Consider the following 23,221-nt stretch of genomic DNA (forward strand, 5'->3'; position numbering starts at 1 on the left):
CTGTTATTCTATTATTTTAATTTATTTTATAATAGATGATCTGTTTAAAAAGGTTATATGAAAAATATTAAATTTCCTTATGTAGTTGTATATAAAGTTTTAATTTTAAAATAATAAAGTCGATAAACTGTATTGTTTTAATAAAAGGATAACCAATAAAGACTATATTCTGATAAAACTATGATTTTTTTTTAAAATAAGATATCACAAAACAATGTAAATGTTAAGAAAGAATTTTCATATTGCTTAAATAAAAATTTACATAGAAGACTTTCATATCTAAGGAAATACAGGAGTTAGATAAACTTATACGTATCTAACATATCATTATAAGCAGGGACGTCGACAAGAGGGCAAACAAGAAGTTTCCTCGCATACTTAAATGCAAAAATTTAGGAAAAGTTATTTCCCCAGAAGCAAATAACCCTCAACAATAATCAAAACTCTTGAAAAAAGTCCTGGGTACTTCTTATTTTAATTAAATAAAAGAAAAACTTTCCGTTAAAAATTTATCTACGTAATTTATAGCATTTCAAGCGTTATTATTATTGTTTTATATTTCTATAAAATATATATGGAGATTTATTTTACATAAAAAGAATTATTTCCTTGTTGAGAGTCAAAACCATAATTCGATTTATTCTAACTTACCATATAGACGTGACGATTTTTTGTAAAAAGAAACTCTTAAGAAAAACTTTGTTATAAATGCGGAAGTCACCAAAAAAGTGATTAATATTGTTAACTAATCAAACCATTATAATAATGCTAGTTTAATTGAACTTTTAGATTTGAACTTGATGCATTTTATATACTTGACAAATTTGTTTACTTCTTATTGTATGATTTTATAAAGGATACTCTAAAAAAAAAATGTTAATACAAGTACGGAAGTAACTTGTTATGCCGGATTTGTAGTGGCAGCTTGTCCTCTGCGTAGTTCTTCATCATGTAGAAGAAGTCACGACCCAATTGTAGAGTTCTCAAAAAAATACGGACCTTATTATCTCTGTACAGTGAATGCGCACCTTCTTCACATAAGTGTATTGAAGAACTCTGTACTTTATTGATTTAAAATATAGATCTTTATTTTATGATTACTTACATGAATCGAAAAATTCTGTAAATTAGATAAAGGGAAAATCATTTCTTTAACCAACTATTACTTTTTTTTTAGATTCGTAAGTCTTAGTGAAATTAGAAATATTTAATTTATTCATAAATAAATTAATAAACAGTGTGTGTATACTGTATATATATTAATCATATTTAATTTAAAATATACGCTCTCCACCTCAAATTAGTAGTGCCTTGCCCCTGTGCATCATACTTTTACGTTAGTAATGGAGTCGTGTCGGTCATCAATCTAGCTCTTTTCAAGGGAAATATTTGAATGGAAATAATGTGACTTCTGGTTTGCATATATAGTTAATCTGTGCCTCCTGCCCCAACGCTTTCCATGCCTTCTGTTGAATTTAATTTATCTAACACCGTGCTCGAGATTATGGAAAGACAGACGAACGACAGTGAGAATTTATAGGTCTACATTTTTTTCAAATTGCAGCTAAAAAAAACAAACCTCGCTCGTTTATCACTCGTTAGAATCGCTACTTAGTTATATAAAGATAGCATAATTAATTAAAAATAAATATGTATTACTCTTAACATTATTTTAACTTTATTATATGTATATATATATATATATATATATATATATATATATGCATATAATAAAGTTAAAATAATATATATATATATATGCATATAATAAAGTTAAAATAATATATATATATATATAATAATATATATATATATATATACACACTATATTAAACTGTAGTTATGTTAAATCGTAAACATTTTACTGATATATTATACATATCACACATTTAATGCAAGAGAAATTTTATAAATTTACAAGCTCAACTATATGTAAACTCCCTTAGTTAAATTAATGTCATTACTTGTTTGTAATTTTATACAGCTACTATTTCTTACCAAATTTTACGAAAAACTTCCTCAACAAATTACTGTTTTTCAGTCTATTGTTTATAAATCCGAACAAATAAACAAAACCATTTAAAGAGTTGATTAAAGATTAAATAGAAGATGTAATAAATCTGATCTTTAAAAAAATATTCAGTAAGATATTGGATTTTATAGAATACATTAATAGGCCTATAGCAACTAATATATTAACCTAAAAGACGCATTGACCAAGTTTTACCAAATATTAAGGGTTAGGAAACGAGTAGTCCATCTTTCTAATCTCAGAAATCCACGGAAGTTGCAGCATCCAATTGCCTGTACTTACAGACTACATACCGGATGTCTGAGATGGCTACCGCTCTGGGTTCCTGAGATAGAATCCGAAGGATAAACTCCAGGAATTTTTCATGGGTGGTCTATCTCTATATGTTGGACTCCGTCTCGCTGCTACCATTGCGGGCATACCCACGATGGGTAGGGTAAAAGACCTTCTTAGTATCCACAGAAAAAGTAAAACAAAGGCTTACATCTGCAACTTTCACAGTTGCGTTCAATATTCTGTTAAATATCAGATAGTCGCAATCCACAACCAATTACAAGCGATAAGCAAGCAATAATGACTATTCGTCTGACAAAAATTTAATTTAGTTATTCATAGCCCTCGTCTGCATTTTAACGAGTTTCTAAATCAAAGTGTACGTGATTTAGAAACTCGTTAAAATTGACAATGAAGAATAATCATTAAAATCTTTAAATCAACAACACTATCACAGACTTATCTGGCCTGTCGACATCTCGTTACCTGAAGAATGCGCTCGTTTCTATTAATTTTTCCCATTGTTTTCTATATACCGCAACCTCTCGAATTACGCTGTTAATGCACCCTACAAAAAAGGCATTAATTGAAACCTCTTTAAACAAACGATATAATTGATACAGATTAATCTAATTAATCACAAAACTTCCATTTTTTTTTTTTTTTTGTTTTTACTATTTTACCACGACGTGACAACAGGCAAGCTGCCAGATATCCGAGTAACTTCAGGGCCAGCATTTTTTATTTTATGATTTTTAATGATTAAATTATTATCTAAAAGTAATGAATTTAAAAAAAAAATCAGTGGACCCCACTTATGTGAATAAAAATTCTAGATTAACCACGAGCTTAATATTTACTTAATCTAATAAATTATAAATACTTATTTATCATAAGAATATTAGTTTTCATTATAAAGTATTAAATTATCAAAATATGACAATGTCATAAAATAGGGTTAAAACTTTTAGTCGTGGCAATAAATTTTTCATACTGAGTAATTTCCCACACGGCTTACACGCCATAAAATACAGTAGCCTACTTTTTTGTTATACTTCCCTTTAGTTGGAGGTATTTTGCTTTTAAAAGGAAAGTTCCATATTACATTTAAAATATTAAAGAATTAATATAAGATGCAATCTATACATATATATATATATATATAAGAATAAGGATCGAAGTCATAGCCAATATTCACTCACAATCAGCGTTTCATTTATGATACATGATCTATGTTCTGCCAATCATACAGCTCTTGAGAAGTCCAGCAAACCGGAAGTTCCGCCATTATTTCTTTCGCTTCCAAGATTTAATCGAAGATTTAAATTAGACCTACTTACAGCAAATTTTGTGTTAAAAGTTTATTGTAATCTGCACATATTTTTAGAGTAGTTGTATATTTATTAAATGTTTTCCAATTACTTTCGTGTGTTTATAATTGTTTGAAATGAAAATTATTTCTATTTCAGTATTTCAGACGATAATAATGTCAGATTCTGGTGCTATTTTGTCTTTTTGTTTGTAACAATTATCAGACTTTTGCTTTTTTTTTTTTTTTTTTTTTTTTAGTGAATATACAAGAAAGTAGTCTATACGTGAAAGTTTACACAAAATTTGTTTTTATCAAATTTCACATTTCGGTATTACTAAAACAAAGTAGGCCTAGTTGTGTGACAATAGTCTATATTCAGAAATTTGAACAATATTTACACTTTGAAGAAAATTTGCTCAGTTATCACGAAAAATTTACTTTAAAAAAGTAGACACATCCTAATTGTGAAAGTATATAATCCGAAACATAATTTATGTTTGAAGTATGAAATAAGTGGCGGTCTGCCGACCTGGGATCGAATCCGGACGGATTGAAAACCCGCAAGAATTTTTCGGGGATGGTCAGCTCAGTCCCTCACCATTTAGCCGTTCCTTTGTGAGCCTAGCCGAACCCATAATGGGCATTCAAAAAGGCCTAATAATTCGAACATTTTTATTAAAATAAAAGTTGATACCGGAAGAATGGACGCTCTAAATAATAGTGTAGCAAAAATTGTAAAAATGTCGACATTGATCTGAAAAGCGACTTTAACAGTATAAGAGAAGATGGTATTATGGAACCCCATTTACATTATAGTGAATTGTAAACAAGGTATCATAACTACCCCTACATTTTTTGTGCGAAAAGTACTAATAACTATTAAACTAAATGTTACTAATTGGATTTTTCGTTTGCATAACTATAAGTATGGTTTTTGAAGGCTTCTGTAAGAAAAGTCAGAAAGTCGTTTTTGGGAAGCTGGGTAATATGGAACTCCATTGAATGTTTTCAAAAAAATGCTTTAATGTATTCAAAAACAAATAGAAAAGTACAAAAAAGTTAATTAATTACGATATCATTTACTTCAATGTATTTTATCGAAAAATGCTTTAATAACAAAAAAATATGACCTCCATCAACAATATATATTCCACCAGCTCTTTTTCGATATTCTCAGGGAAAATTGGCTTTCTAACTAGTGTCCTTTTTACAAATTGCTCCGGACGAATGTCTGCTTGCAAAAGGAGAGTTCGCAAAATAGTTTTTGGCACTTCATAAAATTTTGCAGCTTTCTTCAGCTCCATTTTCTTGTCCCTTACCATACTCACTGCCTCTGCCATTTTCTCCTGGCTCCATGTTTGTCTCTTCGGAGTTTTTCTTTGGCTTGATCAGATAGGCTCTAAGCATCTGAAAATTTTAAAAAATTAATTCGAAAAAATACATGATTTATATTTTAGAAGTAATTAAATTCACTTACCATTCAAAAGTTTGGAATTGCGAAAAACACAAACGTCCTGTTTCATTGAGTGCAACCGCATAACTAAAGTGGGAGGTGTCCTCGCCTTGCTATGGATGTCTGTCTAGTGCAGTTTAGCCACAATTTGCTAGAGTTCGCATCTATTATCAGTCTGAAATGGAGGGGTTCCATAATACCACCTTCTCTAGGCTTGTCATAATATTGTTTTCTCAAACCGGGACAATTTTGAGAAAATATTTACAACAGGAAATAAATTGGTACCTTTAAAATATGACAATATTTTTGAGGAATTTCCTTCCGTTGCCACTAAGCTTGCCTTATGTCTCACACATTTCAAGTGATTTTTAATATCCGAACGCCCACGAGTTACTGAAAATTCTGAAAAAGCACAGTTTACATTTCACTTTGTCAATACGATCACAAACTTTTTTCAAAAACGGATAATCCTTTTGTAATTCATCAGTAAATGCACAGTTACTTTCTGGCATTTTGGAGATTAATTTAATGTACAGTACCAAAATCGTAAATGCCGACTAGCAATTTGAACTCGATTAATTTGTGAAAAATATCTGGATGAAAAAATAAAACATCTAAATTCATTAGGCCACATGCTATAAATTTTGGGGGAAAACATCTAGACAACATTAAAATTACATAGATCTAGATATAAAATATTTAGATTGGCAACAGGGAGTGTAACAGAGAGTATATTTTAATTGCCAAATCGCCATTTACCCGAAGCTGCACTATTTTTACTTCTTGTATATTCTTCACTTTTAAAAGTTTACCAAATAACCGGGACAAAATGACAAACTGGCCGGGACGCAGGGACAATATCATAAAACCGGGACAGTCCCGGTCAAAGTGGGACGTCTGGTAAGCCTATTTACCAGGGTTCGCAGGAATAAAATTTTTCTAAAAAAGAATTGATCCAAATCCACCTATAAGTTTGAATTCGCCTTTCACCGTTTTACCACAGCTTGTTTGTTTTGTTTTGTTTTCTATTTTTTGTCTCTTTCTGCCCTATGGATATTAAACGATTTATACGAAGCGTAAGCAGTCCTACATCTGTTGCGTGAAATTGTCGCTTGCGGCTAAAACGCTCCACTCAGCTTTATGTAAATCAATTGTGAGCAACCTTGGCACGAGGCCCTCGAGATACTAATTTACGCCCCGGAGACTTTGTCAACACAATTTAATTTTCCAGTATTCTACCTCATGTCATTATGCGATTCTAATTAAGCTGATATTCGTGACGAAAAACATTCAAACTAAATTTGACCAGTGAAAAGATGAGAATAAACTACTGTATAGGTGTCTATATTATTAGTTTGCATTTCATTAGCATATATTATTTTAGTACCTAGTATATTGGAGGATATCAAATATGTTGGTTCTCAGCAGCCTCAAAAGTCTGCAACTCCGTAAGAAAAATGCATGCGGCCCACTGAAAGTGTACGATGTTCACTTGCGGCCCGCATCTGCTCATTAATGGTGTAAACGATCGCGCTTCCATTTAGCGACGTACTGTATGTCCGTATACACGAACCGTGTCTTAGGGAATCAAAAAACTTGCATTTTTAAAACTGCAAAAGTGTGACACACCTCGGCTTAAAGCGTTACTTTTAACTTGTACAATATAACATATTCATTTTAAAATATGGCGGTTGCACGATCGAAGAACTATTTGATAGAAACTTATCGACCGATAAGTTTGTGTGAAAATCTGGAATTGTGAACATCCAAATTATTATGAAAAAGAATTAAAAGAAGGGTACTTAAGAATACTGGAGTAAATTAAAGGTAATGAAAATTTGTTGAGAATACATTAAAATGATCAGCTTGCTTCAATTATGTTTTATATTCCTTTTCATACATGCTTATATAAGAGCCAATAACGTTAAAATTAACCTTTTCCAGTGATCAATTTTATGGAAATTTTATTATTTGTTTATTTTTAACAGAATTTTCACTAGATATACATAATATTATTTAGAATGCGCATGCTTACAAGCTTCGGCAATACTTTCGCATAATGGAGGAGTTCGAATCTGTTAGTGAAAATGGTTAATCCACCCTCAACGCGGGTTGAGCGTGACACGATGTCGGCTGCTCACGCTTAGTGAAATTGGGGTTAAGATGATCTGTTTTAATCATACCCATCGCCGCTAGACCAGCAATGTCGGCAGCAGGATGACTGGCAGTTTTTTTTTTCTTGGTGGGGAAAAAGTCCATGAAAAGTTTAAGAAATTTTTCTATCTGTCCTGATTCGTTCCTGGATCCCCAGAGCTGTAGCCTAATATTCCAACCGGTCCAAAGTCTCATCACCATCACAAACAGAAGAGGAAACATTCCAAGATTGCGGGTTTTTATTTGTTCGGAATTTCTTATTCTGAAAGTTAGTGACTATATTGGCAGCAAAGAACTGTACAGAAGATTATATCGAAGAAGCAGTTAAATTGTCTTCGTTTAATTCTCCTGATTTTGCAGCATTTTAAAGTACTGTATAATTTTAGTAATACAGTGGTTACCAAACATAATAAAGACCACTTTAGCTGTCAAAACAAGCTGCGATGAAATTGCAGTAGCAATTGTAAATAATGCTAAGCAAGTCCATGCTCACGAGATTCTTTCTCAAACAGTACAAAAAATGCGTGGTATGATACCTGAAATAGCGTAATGTGTTTATATGTAACATTTGACTATGCTTTACAAGTAGAAATTAAATTTTTGCAAATCACACAAGCACTGTTAATAGTTGATCAGAAACAATGATACTTCCTGAGAATATGAAAAGGACTTTTACAGACTGTGTAGACTCGTAACTATAGCCGCATTATCAGTAGCAAGTAATAAAAGAACATTTAGCAAGTTAAAATTTAAAAAAAAAAAAAAAAGCAAGCTATGTCAACTGATTTGAGTAGTTAATGCTCTTGACATGCCAAAAAGACATTGTATAAACACTAAATTTAAAAAAATTCGTAAAAAGATGGGTAACTGAAGAACAGACGTTTTATGTGTAGACTAACTTTGTAATTACAGAACGTATAATATTTAATTAATTAGTTTCTAGATATTTTGAAGTGTTTTATTAATTTATAAGTTGACGTTAAAAGTAACTCATTAGCTTCTATGGCCGGACACTGGGAAGAAGCGGCGGACTGGGACATGATTTTGAGTCTAGCAACATCAAGATCACCGGCCCACTTTACTAACTAGTGTCCAAAAAATGGGGTAAAAGGGACGGTTAAATAAAACGAACTGGAAAGTATTTGTATCGAGAGTCACGACAGTGACTTTGTATCAAGTAAAAAAGCCAGTGACTGACTGTATATACAGGTATCAAAGTTTCCGATTTTTGGGAGTTGATTTCTCCTATAGTAATTCCGAATATTTCGTTCGAATACCCTCTCGTTTCCTTAGGTAGTGTGCAAAATTTCAGGTTTTTCTATAAAGGGGTTCACGAAATATAGGCCTAAGCAATTGAAAAGTGCAAAAATCGCCAAAAAAAGCTGTATTTTCTTTTTCTTTTTTCATCCGGCACTGCAGACACTGCTAGAGAAAAACCATTGGTTCTACAAAACTCGTATTTTAAACTTAAGCCTCTCTCGTTATCAGTGAGGTTCTGGCGAAACTTCCGGATCGCTAGGTCAAAATTCATCCGGGGATTTTTCATAGAAGTCTTTTACTTTTATTGTTTAATTCTATACTCGTGAAGATAAAATTCCATCGAAACGAACGATTTTTATTTAAAATGTTACCTAGCATAACAAATTTATGCAAATTAAAACTTTTTAAACTTGTGAATGCGTATTGAAAGCGTTTGGCGAGGGCCGCCGAACGCTTTCAATACGCAGTTTAGTACAAACAGGAACTTTCATTTTATACCAAAAGGGCTGCAGCCCTGCAGCCCTTTTGGTATAAAATGAAAGTTCCTGTTTTATTATCGCCAGTTTTTATTAATTTATTTATTGTAAGTAAATTATATATATGGCATATATTTTAGTTTTATTAACGAGAATAATTTTTTCAGTCCATATTTTTTCCTTACTTTTATTGCCGCAGAGCCACCACTACAAATTCGTACAAGCTACCAATGGGTATTTAAAAACTTGGAAAGGAACTACCCATGAACACTGTTGTTTATTCTGTTGTCGTACGATTGTTATACGCCGGATAAAATACCCGGCGTATAACAAGTCGTAAGACAACCAAACCGACAAGTGTGCTTGTCAAATGTTTTTTACTACGCTAGTTGTTTCAGAAAGTATTATACATACTACATTCACCGTTAAATACTTGCAGAAAGCTACATAATAGGTTGTTTAATCTCTTATAACTTGTTTTCTTTTTCGTATCTTTTGCCATTTATAATAATGATAAAATAAACTCTTAACCGTGGTATGATATTATATAAATATTTTAATTTTCGACGCTTCACTGTATGTATAAAGAAAAGGAATTCCGTCATACATCATTTCAATACATATTCAGTAATTATTATTAATTAGCAAACATGTACACATTCTTCTGACAAAATAATTAAATTCTAGCTCAATATTAATTTCCGCTGTATTTATATTTTGATCATAATAAACAACTACTTAATATTAAATAACCTAGACCCGTCGACAATAAAATAGAGGAAAGTAAAATGCCCTTGTAGATTAAGATAATTATTTTAAAAATAAAATGTTACTTATCTATGCATTGTTAAATATTCATCAGTCAATTTGACAAAAGAATAAGCAAAGTATATGTATATATTTTTCTAATCTAAGATTGGAATACTGCATATATTTCAAATCAATATTCTTCTAATCTGATAGAAATTTATTTGAATTCATTAAAACACAGCAGCTTTTCTGGTTTATGATTTTCTATAAATGGCTCTATACATTCCGAGAGAATGTTATGCAACGTGTAACAATAGGTATAGGAATCCGGTGTATGATATTCCTGTTAACATACAATAAATTAATTCAAGGTACAGTAAGTAAACTAATTAATTAGCTACAATTCCATAGTTTTCTATACAGACAAATACCGGATTATACAATTTAAGCCGCCATCCCCTTTTGTAGAATAATGAATTCCCAGTTTCCTAATTTTACTGATTTATACTTTTAGAAAACTTTTGAAGTAATTAATCAATATATATATATTTCGCTCTATAAATAAAAAATAACTCGAAAATATAATGATTTATATATATAAAGTTCTGTTACACCATTTCCTTTTGAACGACAACAGAATTATTTTCACTTCAAATACATTTCTTTGAATTTATTAAAAACTAAAGTTTGTCAGGAGTGAAGTCAATTCCTTTTAAAAAGTTTTAAAAAGAAGAATTAAAAAAAGGAATTGATAACAGCAATATTAATATTATTCATAAGTTGAAATTATTTCTTTATAGATTTGCTTTGCAAACTAATTACTTTAAAACAAATATATCAATTATATTTTATAATAAAAAAAACAAAACCCCGACAGACAACTTGTTCATTGAAGTATTTAACTCGTATTTAATTATTTATATTAAGAACGTAACAATTCAGTAACTAAAAACATATACAATAGAATACAATTTAATTGTATTAATTATGCTATAATATTATTAAAATAAAAATATTTTAAATAAATTTATTAACGTATTGTTCCTCAAGAAATTCAAAATATATATTGAAAAAAACCACAATTGTGATTTTTAGTACTTTTATGATAACTGTAAGTTTCCATAGAATCTACTTAACGCCTTTGTAGATATTTATAAAGGATGATTTCCGAAAACTGATCGATTTACATTTGGATTTTAGCCAGAAATATAAAAAGAATTGAATGATTATAAATGTAGAAATTATTTAAATTTATTATTTTATTCTGTACCGAGAAGTTAAAATCGATTAGAAGATTCTTCGATAAATATAATTTATTAAAATATCGTCTAATCGATTTTCAATTCTCGGTAAAAATATAAAAATTTAATGAATTTAAATCTTTAAGAATTTCATTTATTTAAAACCATTAACTTGTAATTTTTTAAATGCATTTCGTCGAAAATTTGAAAATTCTATTTCTATTGAAATATCCCTGGTTTTTCACGATATACAAGTAAAATCGTCTACTCTGCACTTTGGATTATTTCCGATTCAACAGATCATCGAACATAAAATGTTCAAATTTTATGAATTAAATTATTATTATTTTTTTTAATTACAAAAGATTTAATTAGACAAACTTACAGGCATATTTATTATTTATATTTCTACCATAATCAAGTTTTCTAATGTTTATACTCGAGAGAAACATCATTTTCGTCGTCTCCAAATTGGATAAAGATAAAATAGTCGTGTTAAATGTAGAAAAATGGTCATAGAAAATTTATTATTTTCTTAATTAATGTTTTTATTTAAGAGGAAAAAAAATTATAGAAGAATTAAAAGGTCTTACTAAGTAAACGCTACATTATTTGGAATAATTTACACCTTTTCTATAAAAAAAAAGAAAGGAAGTGATATTTCCAATATTTTTTCCACAAATAAATATGTCATTTCCGTCTCCAGAACGGAAATAAATGTAAAACATCCTTCAAAATGTGTATAGATGAGAGTTTTGAAGGTATATAAAATTTTACCTCATTACTTTTATAGTAAAAAATTATTTTAGGAATGCTTTTTCATGAGGAAGGAAACATCGTTATGTCTTATCTTAATCATTTGTATAAGAATTTCTTATCAATTAAACAAAGTTACGCCATCTAGTAACTATGGCACAAACTATGAAAATGATTCAAATTTAATTAATTCTTTATTACAATTAAATGATGGAGAAGAAGATCTCGAAAATGAAACAGGAAAAACTATATCTAAAAGTAAGCAAAGTTTTAATTTAAAATATAAATAAATAATTGATTAATCGAATTGTACAAATTTGTAGTTTCTTACGACAAACGATTTCAACATTTCGATTCTATTAATTATAAAAGTAAGAATGAAATTTTATCTAACGACGAGCCGAATGAAACTTATACCAGATATTTAGTAGTAAAAATTAAAGGAGGTAGAAAAAGAGCAAAAAGTATTCTCAGGAAACATGGATACAAACATGTGATTCAAGTAAGTGTTGCTTTTCGTTTTCTTTTTTAAAAAATTCAACGTTACGTTTTCACGTAATGAACAAAATATTTCAGGTTTTTCGCTGCGACGATTACTATTTGGTAGAAAATATCAATCGAAAGTCAAGATTTAAACGTGATGAAGCGATAGACTTTGAGAATGATGTGAGTGATTATTTTTTTTTTTTAAATAATCTCTTTATTTTTAATAAAATTGTAGATAAATTCAGTGCAATTTCTTAGATAATATTGTTAACGATAATCACGTTGCAATGATTAGAACGAAACTCACGCTAACATTTATCGACTTATTCGACTTTTACGTAGGCCTGTTTAGATTAAAATTTATGAGTTGAATCGCTGCTGGCGAAGTGTTTTTTTTTCCTTATTATTTTTTGCCTTCTCTTAAATACGTAAAATTGATAAAACGAAATTTTACATCTGCTTTTTGGATAGGTAATAATTGTAATAAAAAAAGGTTTTCGTAGAGAAAATATCTGGTGAATTGGAAATAATTTTTAATTTCTCCAAATAAATATATTTCGCAATTTAAATACAGAGCATCGCACGAAATTATCAGATTAATAAATTGATTTGTTGACACGAAACATCATTACACTATTGGGTATGATCGCAATTTCATGTATTTTGTCAAGAATCCATTTTGTATCTGACTCACAGTGAGATAGACCAGCATGAATAAGTGATGGCAAATAAAAGTATAAAATGATCTTTTATTTCCGAAATGAGAAATTTATTTTTGCTTAATTTTTAACCATGTGTTACTATTTCTTTTTATATTTTAGCATATTAAATAATTTTATCGTTAACCGGTGGCGTGCGCATAATTATTGTGTGTAATATAACATCGCTTTCCAATAATGTGATCTATGATCTGATGCAGGTTTGCAAAAAAGAAATAGAAAAAAAAAACAGAATTAAAGAAAAATTTAACTAAATACAGTACAGTTAAACCTCGATTTCCGAACGTAATACATTACTAAAAGTTGTTCGACAACCGAAACAAATTTTTCCATAAGAAAAATATAAAATGGATTAATCCGTTCCTGACTCCCAAAACAAAGCCCCTTTTTTACCTTTTTAGATGTATTTCATACATAAAAATACCTACAAATGCAATGTAATATTATACATAATATAATATTGTATTAATAAATATTAAATACTAACAGGTAAGCCCGGCATTGACCGAACAAAAAAATAAGAACAGAAATTGATTATTAAATTATTTCGTACTTCTAATCCTTCTGTTACATTATATTATACAGTAGTATTTGATTTAAATAACTACAAATGTTTACATACCTACAAAGGTTTATTTTACGTAGGGATTATCATACCAAGTGACCAAGTTTGGGAGTCTTTAATTATTTATTCTTCTAAAACTATTTTACATCTGCAAAAATTAAATAATATGACATGCCATATTAATAGGTACTCAGGATCTTTCCTCAATATAATTTCTTTCGTTATCGTCGGGACACCTCTGAATTACCTGCGTTTACAGAAAGTGAATATACAAGTACGAATTCTGATCGAGGAGAAATGGACTTCAATGATCCTTATTATAAAGATCAATGGTATTTGGTAAGTTAAAAAAAAAAAAAAAAAACACCTTTTCATCGAAAAATGTAAGCATATTAAGGCTGTGCACAGAGAAAGAGTTTTGGGGTTTTAATTCCTCCCATTTAGGAAGAATTGGAATAAGTTAATAATACATTATATCGTGTATAACTTATATATATTTTGTACCCGATCAGTTGCTCCTTGGTTACTGTATTCTGTTACTTTTTAAGTTATACAAGGTGTTCCGAGAAGAAGTAGCAATATTTTTACAGCGTGTTCTAGAGGCCTAGGGATTAAAAAATGTCTTATAACCATAGCCATCAAAGACATTGTTTCAGAGCAGAAAGGTTTAAAATTCAGTGATAGTGCTAGTATTTTGTTTATTAATTTATTTTTCTCGAGTGAAATAAAATGTATATTAAAATAAGGAATAGACACCGAGTAAACAGCTTACCGAGAAATTCCCTATTTTCACACCGCTGACAATAGTAGCCGCACCAAGTTCTAGGTTTATACCTAAAACTTGGTTGCAGCACTTATGCTTATGCAAAGGAATATAAAAATACTAATTTTTACGCAAATGTCTTCCACATGTTTCAAAACGTCACTATACCAGATTTATTTACACTTGGACCGCTATCTCTTCAGATAACATCGAATAGGGATGTTATAACTCCTATCCTTTTGTCAAAAATTTCTGAAATTTTGTGGGGAGGTTTGTGTATTGATGCTATTAAATTTTGGTGGTTAAAGGCCGAGGAGATGGGGAGATAGAGAGTGGTCATTTCTCGAGTGGGGTTGGACTCGATGAAAATTTCATTCGTTATTAGCATTTAATTTTTTTTTTTATAAAACTCAAAATTAAGCTTTTTTCCACTTTATAATAATTAATAATATAGAACATAATAAAAATAGTCTCATAACAGATGGTGTTGTACACAATTTTAACTCTTGCAGGAAGTTACGCAACTCGTTGCTGGATTTTTTAAATAGGCGTTATTGACGATTAGGATCTATTTAAATAAATGGCCAAAGCGGCTTCGGTGTCCGCTTATCGAGCTGGAGGATGCAGGTTCGGGTCTTCTCGAACAAGCTCGGTGTTTTTTTTTATGGGCTACGCCTGCCCCGTCCTTCACCCGGCCTCCTCATTGTGGACTTAGTCCATACCGGACAGCTCCACATTCCTTTTAATCATATCAGGAGAGATATGATTAAAAGTAAAAAGTAGCCTCTAGTTTGCTTATTTATTTTATCAGTGATTAATCACAAAACTCTTATTGTAGCATAGTTCTATTTATTTAAACTTTAATTTTTATCAATCAAAGAGTTTGTAATACGGTAATTTTCGATGCATTTTCTCCTTCAGCATTATTATACATGGCACCATCTTAATATTCAGTCTGTTTGGAGAGCCGGATATACTGGTCATGATATCCGAATATCAATTTTAGACGATGGAATTCATCCTGACAATCCAGATTTGGGAAGAAATTATGTAAGTTTTAAGTTTATTAATAAAATTAAACCATATGAAATAGAAAATAAAATTATTTTCAGGATCCAAGTATTAGTTATGATTATGTTCATTTTAAAGACATTGATGAATCAACGACTGAAGTAAACAGGTAAAATTACTCAAATAATATTGATATTTTTCTATAACTTGACAGAATTTTATACGAGTTTTCGAATAATTTTAGTCACGGAACATCTTGTGCCGGAGTAGTTGCTGCTTTATCTAATAACAATTTATGTGGAGTTGGAATTGCTTATAACGCGCGAATTGGAGGTACATACATTTTTCTTTATTTTAATAAAATTTCATATTATATCAAATAAATTGTTGGCTTAATTAGGCTGCAGAGTTTTGGATGGTCCAATGACTGATGCACAAGAAGCAATGTCTATAGTTCATGCACTTGATAAAGTGGACATCTATAGTGCTTCTTGGGGCCCTCGAGATGATGGCAAACGTATGGCTAAACCAGGAATTTTAGCGAGAAGAGCATTCTTAAAAGGTGTAACAGAAGTATGTACAAATTGTATTTTTATTTTTATTTATTTTTTTTTTTTTGACGTTTGAATTATATATGATAGAAAATAACATTAATTTTCACATTTTAAAAATTTATTTTCGAGATGTCATTGGTCTTTTGTTTCGTTTTATTGATCATTATAAACCTTCGCAATATTTTTGTATATTATAAATAACGCATAAAATATTTATTTTTGAAATATTATGTTAGCTTATATACAGTAGGAATTACTTTTTATATTACATTTCTCAACGTTTTTCTGAAGCGTTTTATCTTTGATATTTCTGTAAATATTTGTTACGCAACATAAGTTAGAAGTTAAATTAGAAAATTAGTTAGTTAAAAAAATTAGTTAGAAATTAAGGCCCGATGGAAAACATACTTTAAAGACCTTATGAATGTGGAGAATGGCAGACAAACTAACACTGAAAATGTAGAGCCAAATATTGGCCTAGTAGGCATGGTAGAGAAAGGGGAGGTAAAGCTGGCATTGAATAAAATGAAAAATGGGAAATCAGTGGGCCCGGATCAGATACCAATTGAGGTATGGAAAGTCCTAGGAGAGGAGGGAACAGACTGGTTAACAGAGCTGTTTAACAAAATACTATTAGAGGGAACTATACCCAATGAATGGAGAAAAAACTATTTAGTACCCATCTGGAAAGAAAAAGGGGATGTGCAGGAATGTAATAATTATAGGGGGATAAAACTATTGGCTCACACAATGAAACTTTTTGAAAGGGTAATTGAACGAAGGATTAGAGAGGAAACTAGTGTCACTGAAGGCCAGTTTGGATTTATGCCTAGGAGGAGTACTACAGACGCCATATTCGTGGTGAGACAGGTGATGGAAAAGTACCGATCTGTGAGGAAAAACCTGCATATGGTGTTCATAGACTTGGAAAAAGCGTATGACAGAGTCCCGAGAGAAGTCCTTTGGTGGTCCCTTAGGAAGAAAGGTGTGCCGCTTCAATACATTGCAACAATTGAAGATATGTACTATAGGGCCAGCACGCAGGTTAGAACTGCAGCCGGATTGACGGACATGTTTGAAGTAAGAGTGGGATTACATCAGGGGTCAGCACTCAGCCCATACCTCTTCCTATTAGTTATGGAGGCGATAACATCTGCTGTACAAGAGGACGTACCCTGGTGTGTGCTGTTTGCAGATGACATAGTCCTCATTGATGAGGACAGAAGAACTACAGAGACGGCTAAACAAATGGCAACACGTGCTGAAAAATGAGGGACTAAAAATCAGCCAAATCAAGACGGAATATATGTTCTGTAATTTTGACAGTCTCCTTGGTACTGGTTCATTAAAACTAAATGGAATATCATTGCCAGAGAGTACTGAATTTCGCTATCTAGGATCTCTGTTGCAGAAAGATGGCAACATTGATAGGGAGATTACTAGAAGGATCAATGCAGGGTGGTTAAAGTGGAAACAGGTGACAGGAATAACTTGTGACAAATGCATGCCACTTAAAGTAAGAGGGCTAATATATAAAACTGTCATCAGACCCGTGCTTATGTATGGGTGCGAGTGCTGGCCAACGACAGCCACCGACGAGAAGCGATTGCATGTGGCAGAGATGCGTATGCTGAGGTGGATGTGCGGGGTCACAAGGATGGATAGGATTAGAAATAACTACATTAGAGGAAGTCTAAAGGTAGCATCTATCTCAGAAAAAATAAAAAGCCATAGACTGACATGGTTTGGACATGTGGTGAGAAGGAATGAGGAACATGTAACAAAAAAGGCACTAAATATGAAAGTACAGGGAGATAGAGGTAGAGGAAGACCTAAGAAGAGGTGGATTGAGTGTGTAAAAACGGATATGATGGACTGGGGAGTGGACGAAGAAACAGTTAGAGATAGACCAACGTGGCGCAAATTGACATTCCGGGCTGACCCCAAATAATCTGGGATATAGACCAGAACAAAGAAGAAGAGAGATAAGTTAGAAGTTATGTTGTACTGTACTTCTACTATATTCCTTTATGTATTATATAAAAGAAACAGAGACAAAGAGATATCTAAAATCGATATTTCTAAATGGTGAAAATAATGTATACATCATGAGAAACCAAAGTATTTCTGCTTGCAATCTTTACTGTTATCTAGAACGTTTCTAAAAAATTGTAGGTTTACAATAATATCATAAATAGGCTAATTTTTGTTGTTTTTTAATGTCTGAAGATTACAAAAGGCCTGTGTCTGAACCTCATAGAGGTTCAGACACAGGCCTTTTGTAATCTTGTGGTACGTTTGAATAATTGTAAATAAGCTTTCTTATATGTACAGAAAACTTATATATACATAAAAGTTTTCTGTACATAATTTATTTTATTTTATAACTGATTTGTATGTATTATGTATTTTAGTTGGCTGAAGAGGGGCCTATGCAGCCCGAAACTTACACAAATACAGGTGTATGTCTCGATTAAAATAAATTTAAGATGAACATTGCCAAGTGTCCGTGTGTCTGAACCTCATAGAGTTTAAGAAACAACTAAAATTTTGACTTCTATTTTCTTACACTAGTTCAAAAACAAACAAAAAAAAATTCATTGACATCAATAGAATTACCAATACTTAAAAATGTGGATGAGATCAGATTCATTTACTTTTTTTTTTTACAATTAGGATCGGTCTATCTTATATATTTTGTTTCATGTAGGGTCGCAATGGAAAAGGATCGATCTACGTTTGGGCTGCTGGAAATGGAGGAAAATATCACGATAATTGCAATATGGATGGTTACGCATCAAATGAATATACGATTGCCATTGGAGCATTAAGTCATCACGGTAGAACAACTTATTATACTGAAGTCTGTCCAGCTACTTTTGCGTCAACGTACGTTGGAGGTTTTCATAACAAACCAACCATTGAAACATTATTACAGATGAAAGCAGCAACTAAAGTCGTATGTCTAATTTTCATGTTATTCTTATACAGTATATAAAGTAAGCCTGTAATTATAGTATCAATCCACACACACACACACACACACACACACACACAATATATATATATATATATATATATATATATATATATACATATAAGTTACAGCAGTATAAGCAATTACAATTTGTAACAGAAATGACGATAAATATCAATTCACGGCAGTGAATTCGACGAAGAGGACGAAATCGTAAAAACGGAAAACGAACTGAAAATCATAATAACAACGATAAAGTGAAACGGAAAAAACACGAAAACAAACGGAGAACGCTTGTGAATTATTTATAGTAATAAATTGCGCGTTTCGGGGCAAATAATTACAATTATTACACTTGTCTCGTTCGTTTCAAACATAGTTATTTTAACAACAAATAAGTTTTCTGTTTCCTTGTCATGTCTTACATTATTAACGTTTTTTGGGTTAATAACTTCTATCTTTCCTTGAAATCGAATTAAAATCGGAGAAATGATTTATTACGAGATAGATTCAATAAATAAGGTTGTAACAGAAAATAACCTAGCGTGCAAGGTTGAGACTAATAATAGTGAAAAAATGTACAGTAATGCAGTCCTGTACCAAAACAGTAGTCTTCCCTACCAGGTAGCATTTGTGCTCGCTTGCTCGCTACGCGGTTTACAAAATGCGCCGCTCATATCAAACTGCATCACAATCGACCAGCAGGCTGTTATTCGATTTTTGACATCCGAAGACATTAGTCCTATCGAGATCGATCGCAAGATGTATGCATAATACGGAAAGTCATGCGTGTCACTGGGTTTAAAGGTCTATGTGTCTCATCTATATTTGTTCGGCCTTCCTTGAACTTTTGAACTCACTTGCAAGTTTTTTGCCGCAACATGCACAATTCTCCATACTTCTAACTTTATCTTTTATCTAGAACATTTTTTCCAAAACCTATATATTTGAAGTTTTATGCAGCCGCCATTTGGTGCATGCGTGAATCTGTGAAGTTCATTGTAAAAGGAAGAAAACTAACTAAAGATTCATTAGAATGAACTGATACAAAAACTAGTGCCATAACGTGTTAAAGCCATAAAACTTGTGGTAAAGCGAAGACGTTGACGTTTATTTCACTAAATAATAAGTTTCCCCATCCTGCTTTACATGATGTGGAAAGTTTGTTTCCGTTTCCGTTTACCTTTACTTTTATACAATTCGTATATCGTAAACACAACTTTTTCACTATTCTTTTCATGTCTACATTAGAACCATCTATTTTCATCTTGATAAGTTTCCTTTAAAGATAAACCATGAAAATGATAAATAATTTTCTTATATCATTACTTTTTTCCCACAATTATTTCATAAAAATAGTCAGCATATGCATTAACAGTCAGAATTAATCCTAAGCATCCACGCAGTAGAGAATGGTATATAAACCTAGCGTAAAACAACACCTTACTGTATAAACTGCAACATACTGCAAATGCTAACAGACACTAAGATACCAGAATGGCACTTCAAGATCGCAAAAGATATTCATTAGCATTAGTAATCATTCTTCCTTCCATTGCTAATTTTATAATCCTATAATGAAAGAATTGTAAGGTTTTTGATCCTGATATAATTCATTCGCGTAAATTTCGACTTACTTATTACATAATGTAAGGAAGACTTTTCATGTTCTTGCTTCACAAGAATAGCGAGGTTGAGGCCGAAGTTTTAAACACGAAAACGTGTACGTCGGATGTTCAGCGCCGCCTTCCTGTAAGCATAGAAGTTTGACAATGGCGTTTGGAAAGTCAGTGGAATTATGCTCGACATTCCAAACGCCATTGTCAAACTTCTAGGCTTACAGGAAAACGGCGCTGAACGTCCGACGTATACGTTTTCGTGTTTAAAACTTCGGCCTCAACTTCTAATAAATCATTCGTAGAACTTGTAAATTGAAACTTCTATAAACTGGTAATTGAATTTTACTAATATATAGTACTTTAGAAAATAAATAAATTGAGATATAAAAACTGTTTAGGAAATTTCTAATTAAAATTTTATTTTAATTTAAACCTTAATTTAATAGATAGTACCGGGCGATCACGGAAATTGTAGGAAAAACTTTCAAGGAACGTCAGCTGCTGCTCCAATGGCTGCAGGTTTAATTGCTCTTCTTCTGGAAGCCAAGTATTTAAATTTTAAATTTGAGATATATATTTTAATTATATAAAGATGACAAAATAATTATTTTGTCAGACCAGAATTAACATGGAGAGACGTGCAATATATTATTGTTAAATCGGCAAGAATTCCAAATTCCAAAGAAGACGGGTGGATGATGAATGCAGCTGGATATCATTATCACAGCAAAATTGGATTCGGGGTAATGGATTGCGGAAGAATGATATCTATAGCTCAAAACTGGAATCCTGTCGAAGTTCAGAAATCATTGCGAGTGGTGAAACGAAACAGAAGGTTATTAGTACATTTACAATATATACGTTTAAAAACTAGATAATTCCTTCGAAAATACTAAATATAGTTCATGTTTTATTTTTAGGTATATCCAGGGAGAATTTACTACTATAATGTTAACTGTTGATTATGAAAATATTCGAGAAATGAAGCACATACATTTTTTGGAATACGTTATAGCAACTCTTAGTATTCGACATCCTCGTCGAGGAAATCTGCGGATTTACCTAATTTCACCTTCAAATACAATTTCTCAGTTGCTATCAGAACGACCAAGAGATCATTCAAGGAGAGGTTTTAAAAAGTGGAAATTTAAAACAGTGCATTTTTGGGGAGAAAATCCATCTGGAGATTGGATGTTAAAAATACAAGATTTAGATCCAAAATACAAAAATTACAATAAATTTATTGATTTTTTTACCTTGACATTATATGGGACATCTGAAAAGTCTAAGAGGAAAATTACAAGAGATTCTCAATTCGAAAAGGACGAATTAAATAACGAAATGTTACATTCAATACTGAAGAAAGAACGAATTTTGTCACGTTCCATTTTTATACAGGAAAAATATAATTCTAGCACCATCAACAAATCACATAGTCCTAATTTTAATTCAAAATGTTCAGATTAAAATTCACGTGAATGTAATGAAATTGTTAATAAATATATAATCTAAATTATGTAATGAAGTTGCTGTAAATAAACACGTAACTTTTAGTTTAAAAAATTATGAAATAACTCCAAATAAATTTAATTAATATGCCTTTGTGTCCTTAATTTAAACTTATCTCGTCTACTAGAACTTTATCAATTAACAGGACTTATTATACTGGATTTATGGATGCAGCAATTAGGTCTTACAGATCAGAAATAAACAATATTATTTATAACAATATATTATATTGTTTATTTAAACAATATTATTTTTAACAATACAATATATTAAACAATATTCAAATAAAGAATATTATTTCTGATCTGTAAGACCTAATTGCTACATCCATAAATCCAGTATAATAAGTCCTGTTAATTGATAAAGTACTAGTAGACGAGATAAGTTTAAACTCCAAATAAAAATGGCATTATTATTTTAATTTGCATGAAATACACAAAAATAATTAATCAAAGACTTACATAAACTTCATTCCTGCTTTTAAGTCACTTTCTTAACTGTGTCGAGTTCGCTCCACCCGAATCTTTTGTTTTCTATGGAGGTGACCAATTCTTCTCATTTGGTTCGAATGCTCTTTCTTTCTCATTGTTGTACTTATTTTTATACCTACATACTCACCACTTCTTCACGCATCGAATTAACAATTTTTTTTCATGCGATACAAAACCCATTTCTCCAATATCTTCATTTCATAACGATTTTAAGATATTTCTGAATTAGCTTTATTTTGCTATTTATTTAAATTGATTTTACTTTCCCGGCTCTGTTTTATACAGTAAAAGAGGGAAAGTATGGCGATCGGTCAAAAAATGACTCCCCCAAGATTTTTACATTTTTGGACTCAAAGGACCTTGAAACGTCGAGAAATGAAAAAATTTCAGCGGGATGTTAGTAGTAGTCAGTGTGGGGGACACGACTTTTTTCACCTTGTTTGAAGCTTAATAACTCCAGTGCATTTTGTCGATAATTTCTGGAATTTTAAGGGATTGATGCTAGGCCGGACGGCCGAGCGGTCAAGGTGGCAGCCTACTGCTCTGGGGAACCCAGGATCAAATCCGAACGGGCCGAAAACTCCCGAGGAATTTTTTGGGGAGTGGTCCGTTCGGATTCCGGATATATCAGGCCCCGTCCCTCACCACCCTGCCGCTCCATTGTGGGCCTAACCCATAATAAAGCTTGTTAAAAGAGGCCCTCTTAGTGCCCACAGGGCGGAAAGACTTAAGAAAAAAAGGGGATTGATGCTATTAAATTTTGGTAAAGGTCGACAGGGTGGGGAGATAAAAGCGGTCGTGTGTCATACTCGAGTAGGGT

At 31.4% G+C, this 23,221-nt stretch overlaps 1 protein-coding gene across 1 annotated transcript; it reads left to right on the forward strand.

The window, feature by feature from the left end:
* The first annotated feature begins 11,688 nt into the window (after positions 1-11,688).
* Positions 11,689-21,917, forward strand: LOC136983228 (furin-like protease kpc-1). Its single transcript, XM_067279911.1, has 12 exons — positions 11,689-11,965; positions 12,031-12,209; positions 12,284-12,373; positions 13,664-13,816; positions 15,162-15,290; positions 15,353-15,420; positions 15,496-15,584; positions 15,652-15,824; positions 18,516-18,764; positions 20,848-20,948; positions 21,018-21,236; positions 21,322-21,917. The coding sequence occupies exons 1-12, from the start codon at positions 11,773-11,775 to the stop codon at positions 21,866-21,868; spliced, it is 2,190 nt and encodes a 729-aa protein (XP_067136012.1). The 5' UTR covers positions 11,689-11,772; the 3' UTR covers positions 21,869-21,917.
* Positions 21,918-23,221: the final 1,304 nt, after the last annotated feature.

This window comes from Centruroides vittatus, unplaced genomic scaffold (assembly GCF_030686945.1).
Source record: "Centruroides vittatus isolate TY-2023 unplaced genomic scaffold, ASM3068694v2 contig_879, whole genome shotgun sequence".
Classification (NCBI taxonomy): Eukaryota; Metazoa; Arthropoda; class Arachnida; order Scorpiones; family Buthidae; genus Centruroides; species Centruroides vittatus.

Coding starts and splice junctions, on each gene's coding strand:
- LOC136983228 (XM_067279911.1), top strand. CDS start 11,773: ATGAGGAAGGAAACATCGTTATGTCTTATCTTAATCATTTGTATAAGA. Junction 11,966..12,030: donor AGGAAAAACTATATCTAAAA/GTAAGCAAAGTT, acceptor ACAAATTTGTAG/TTTCTTACGACAAACGATTT. Junction 21,237..21,321: donor GTGGTGAAACGAAACAGAAG/GTTATTAGTACA, acceptor TTTTATTTTTAG/GTATATCCAGGGAGAATTTA.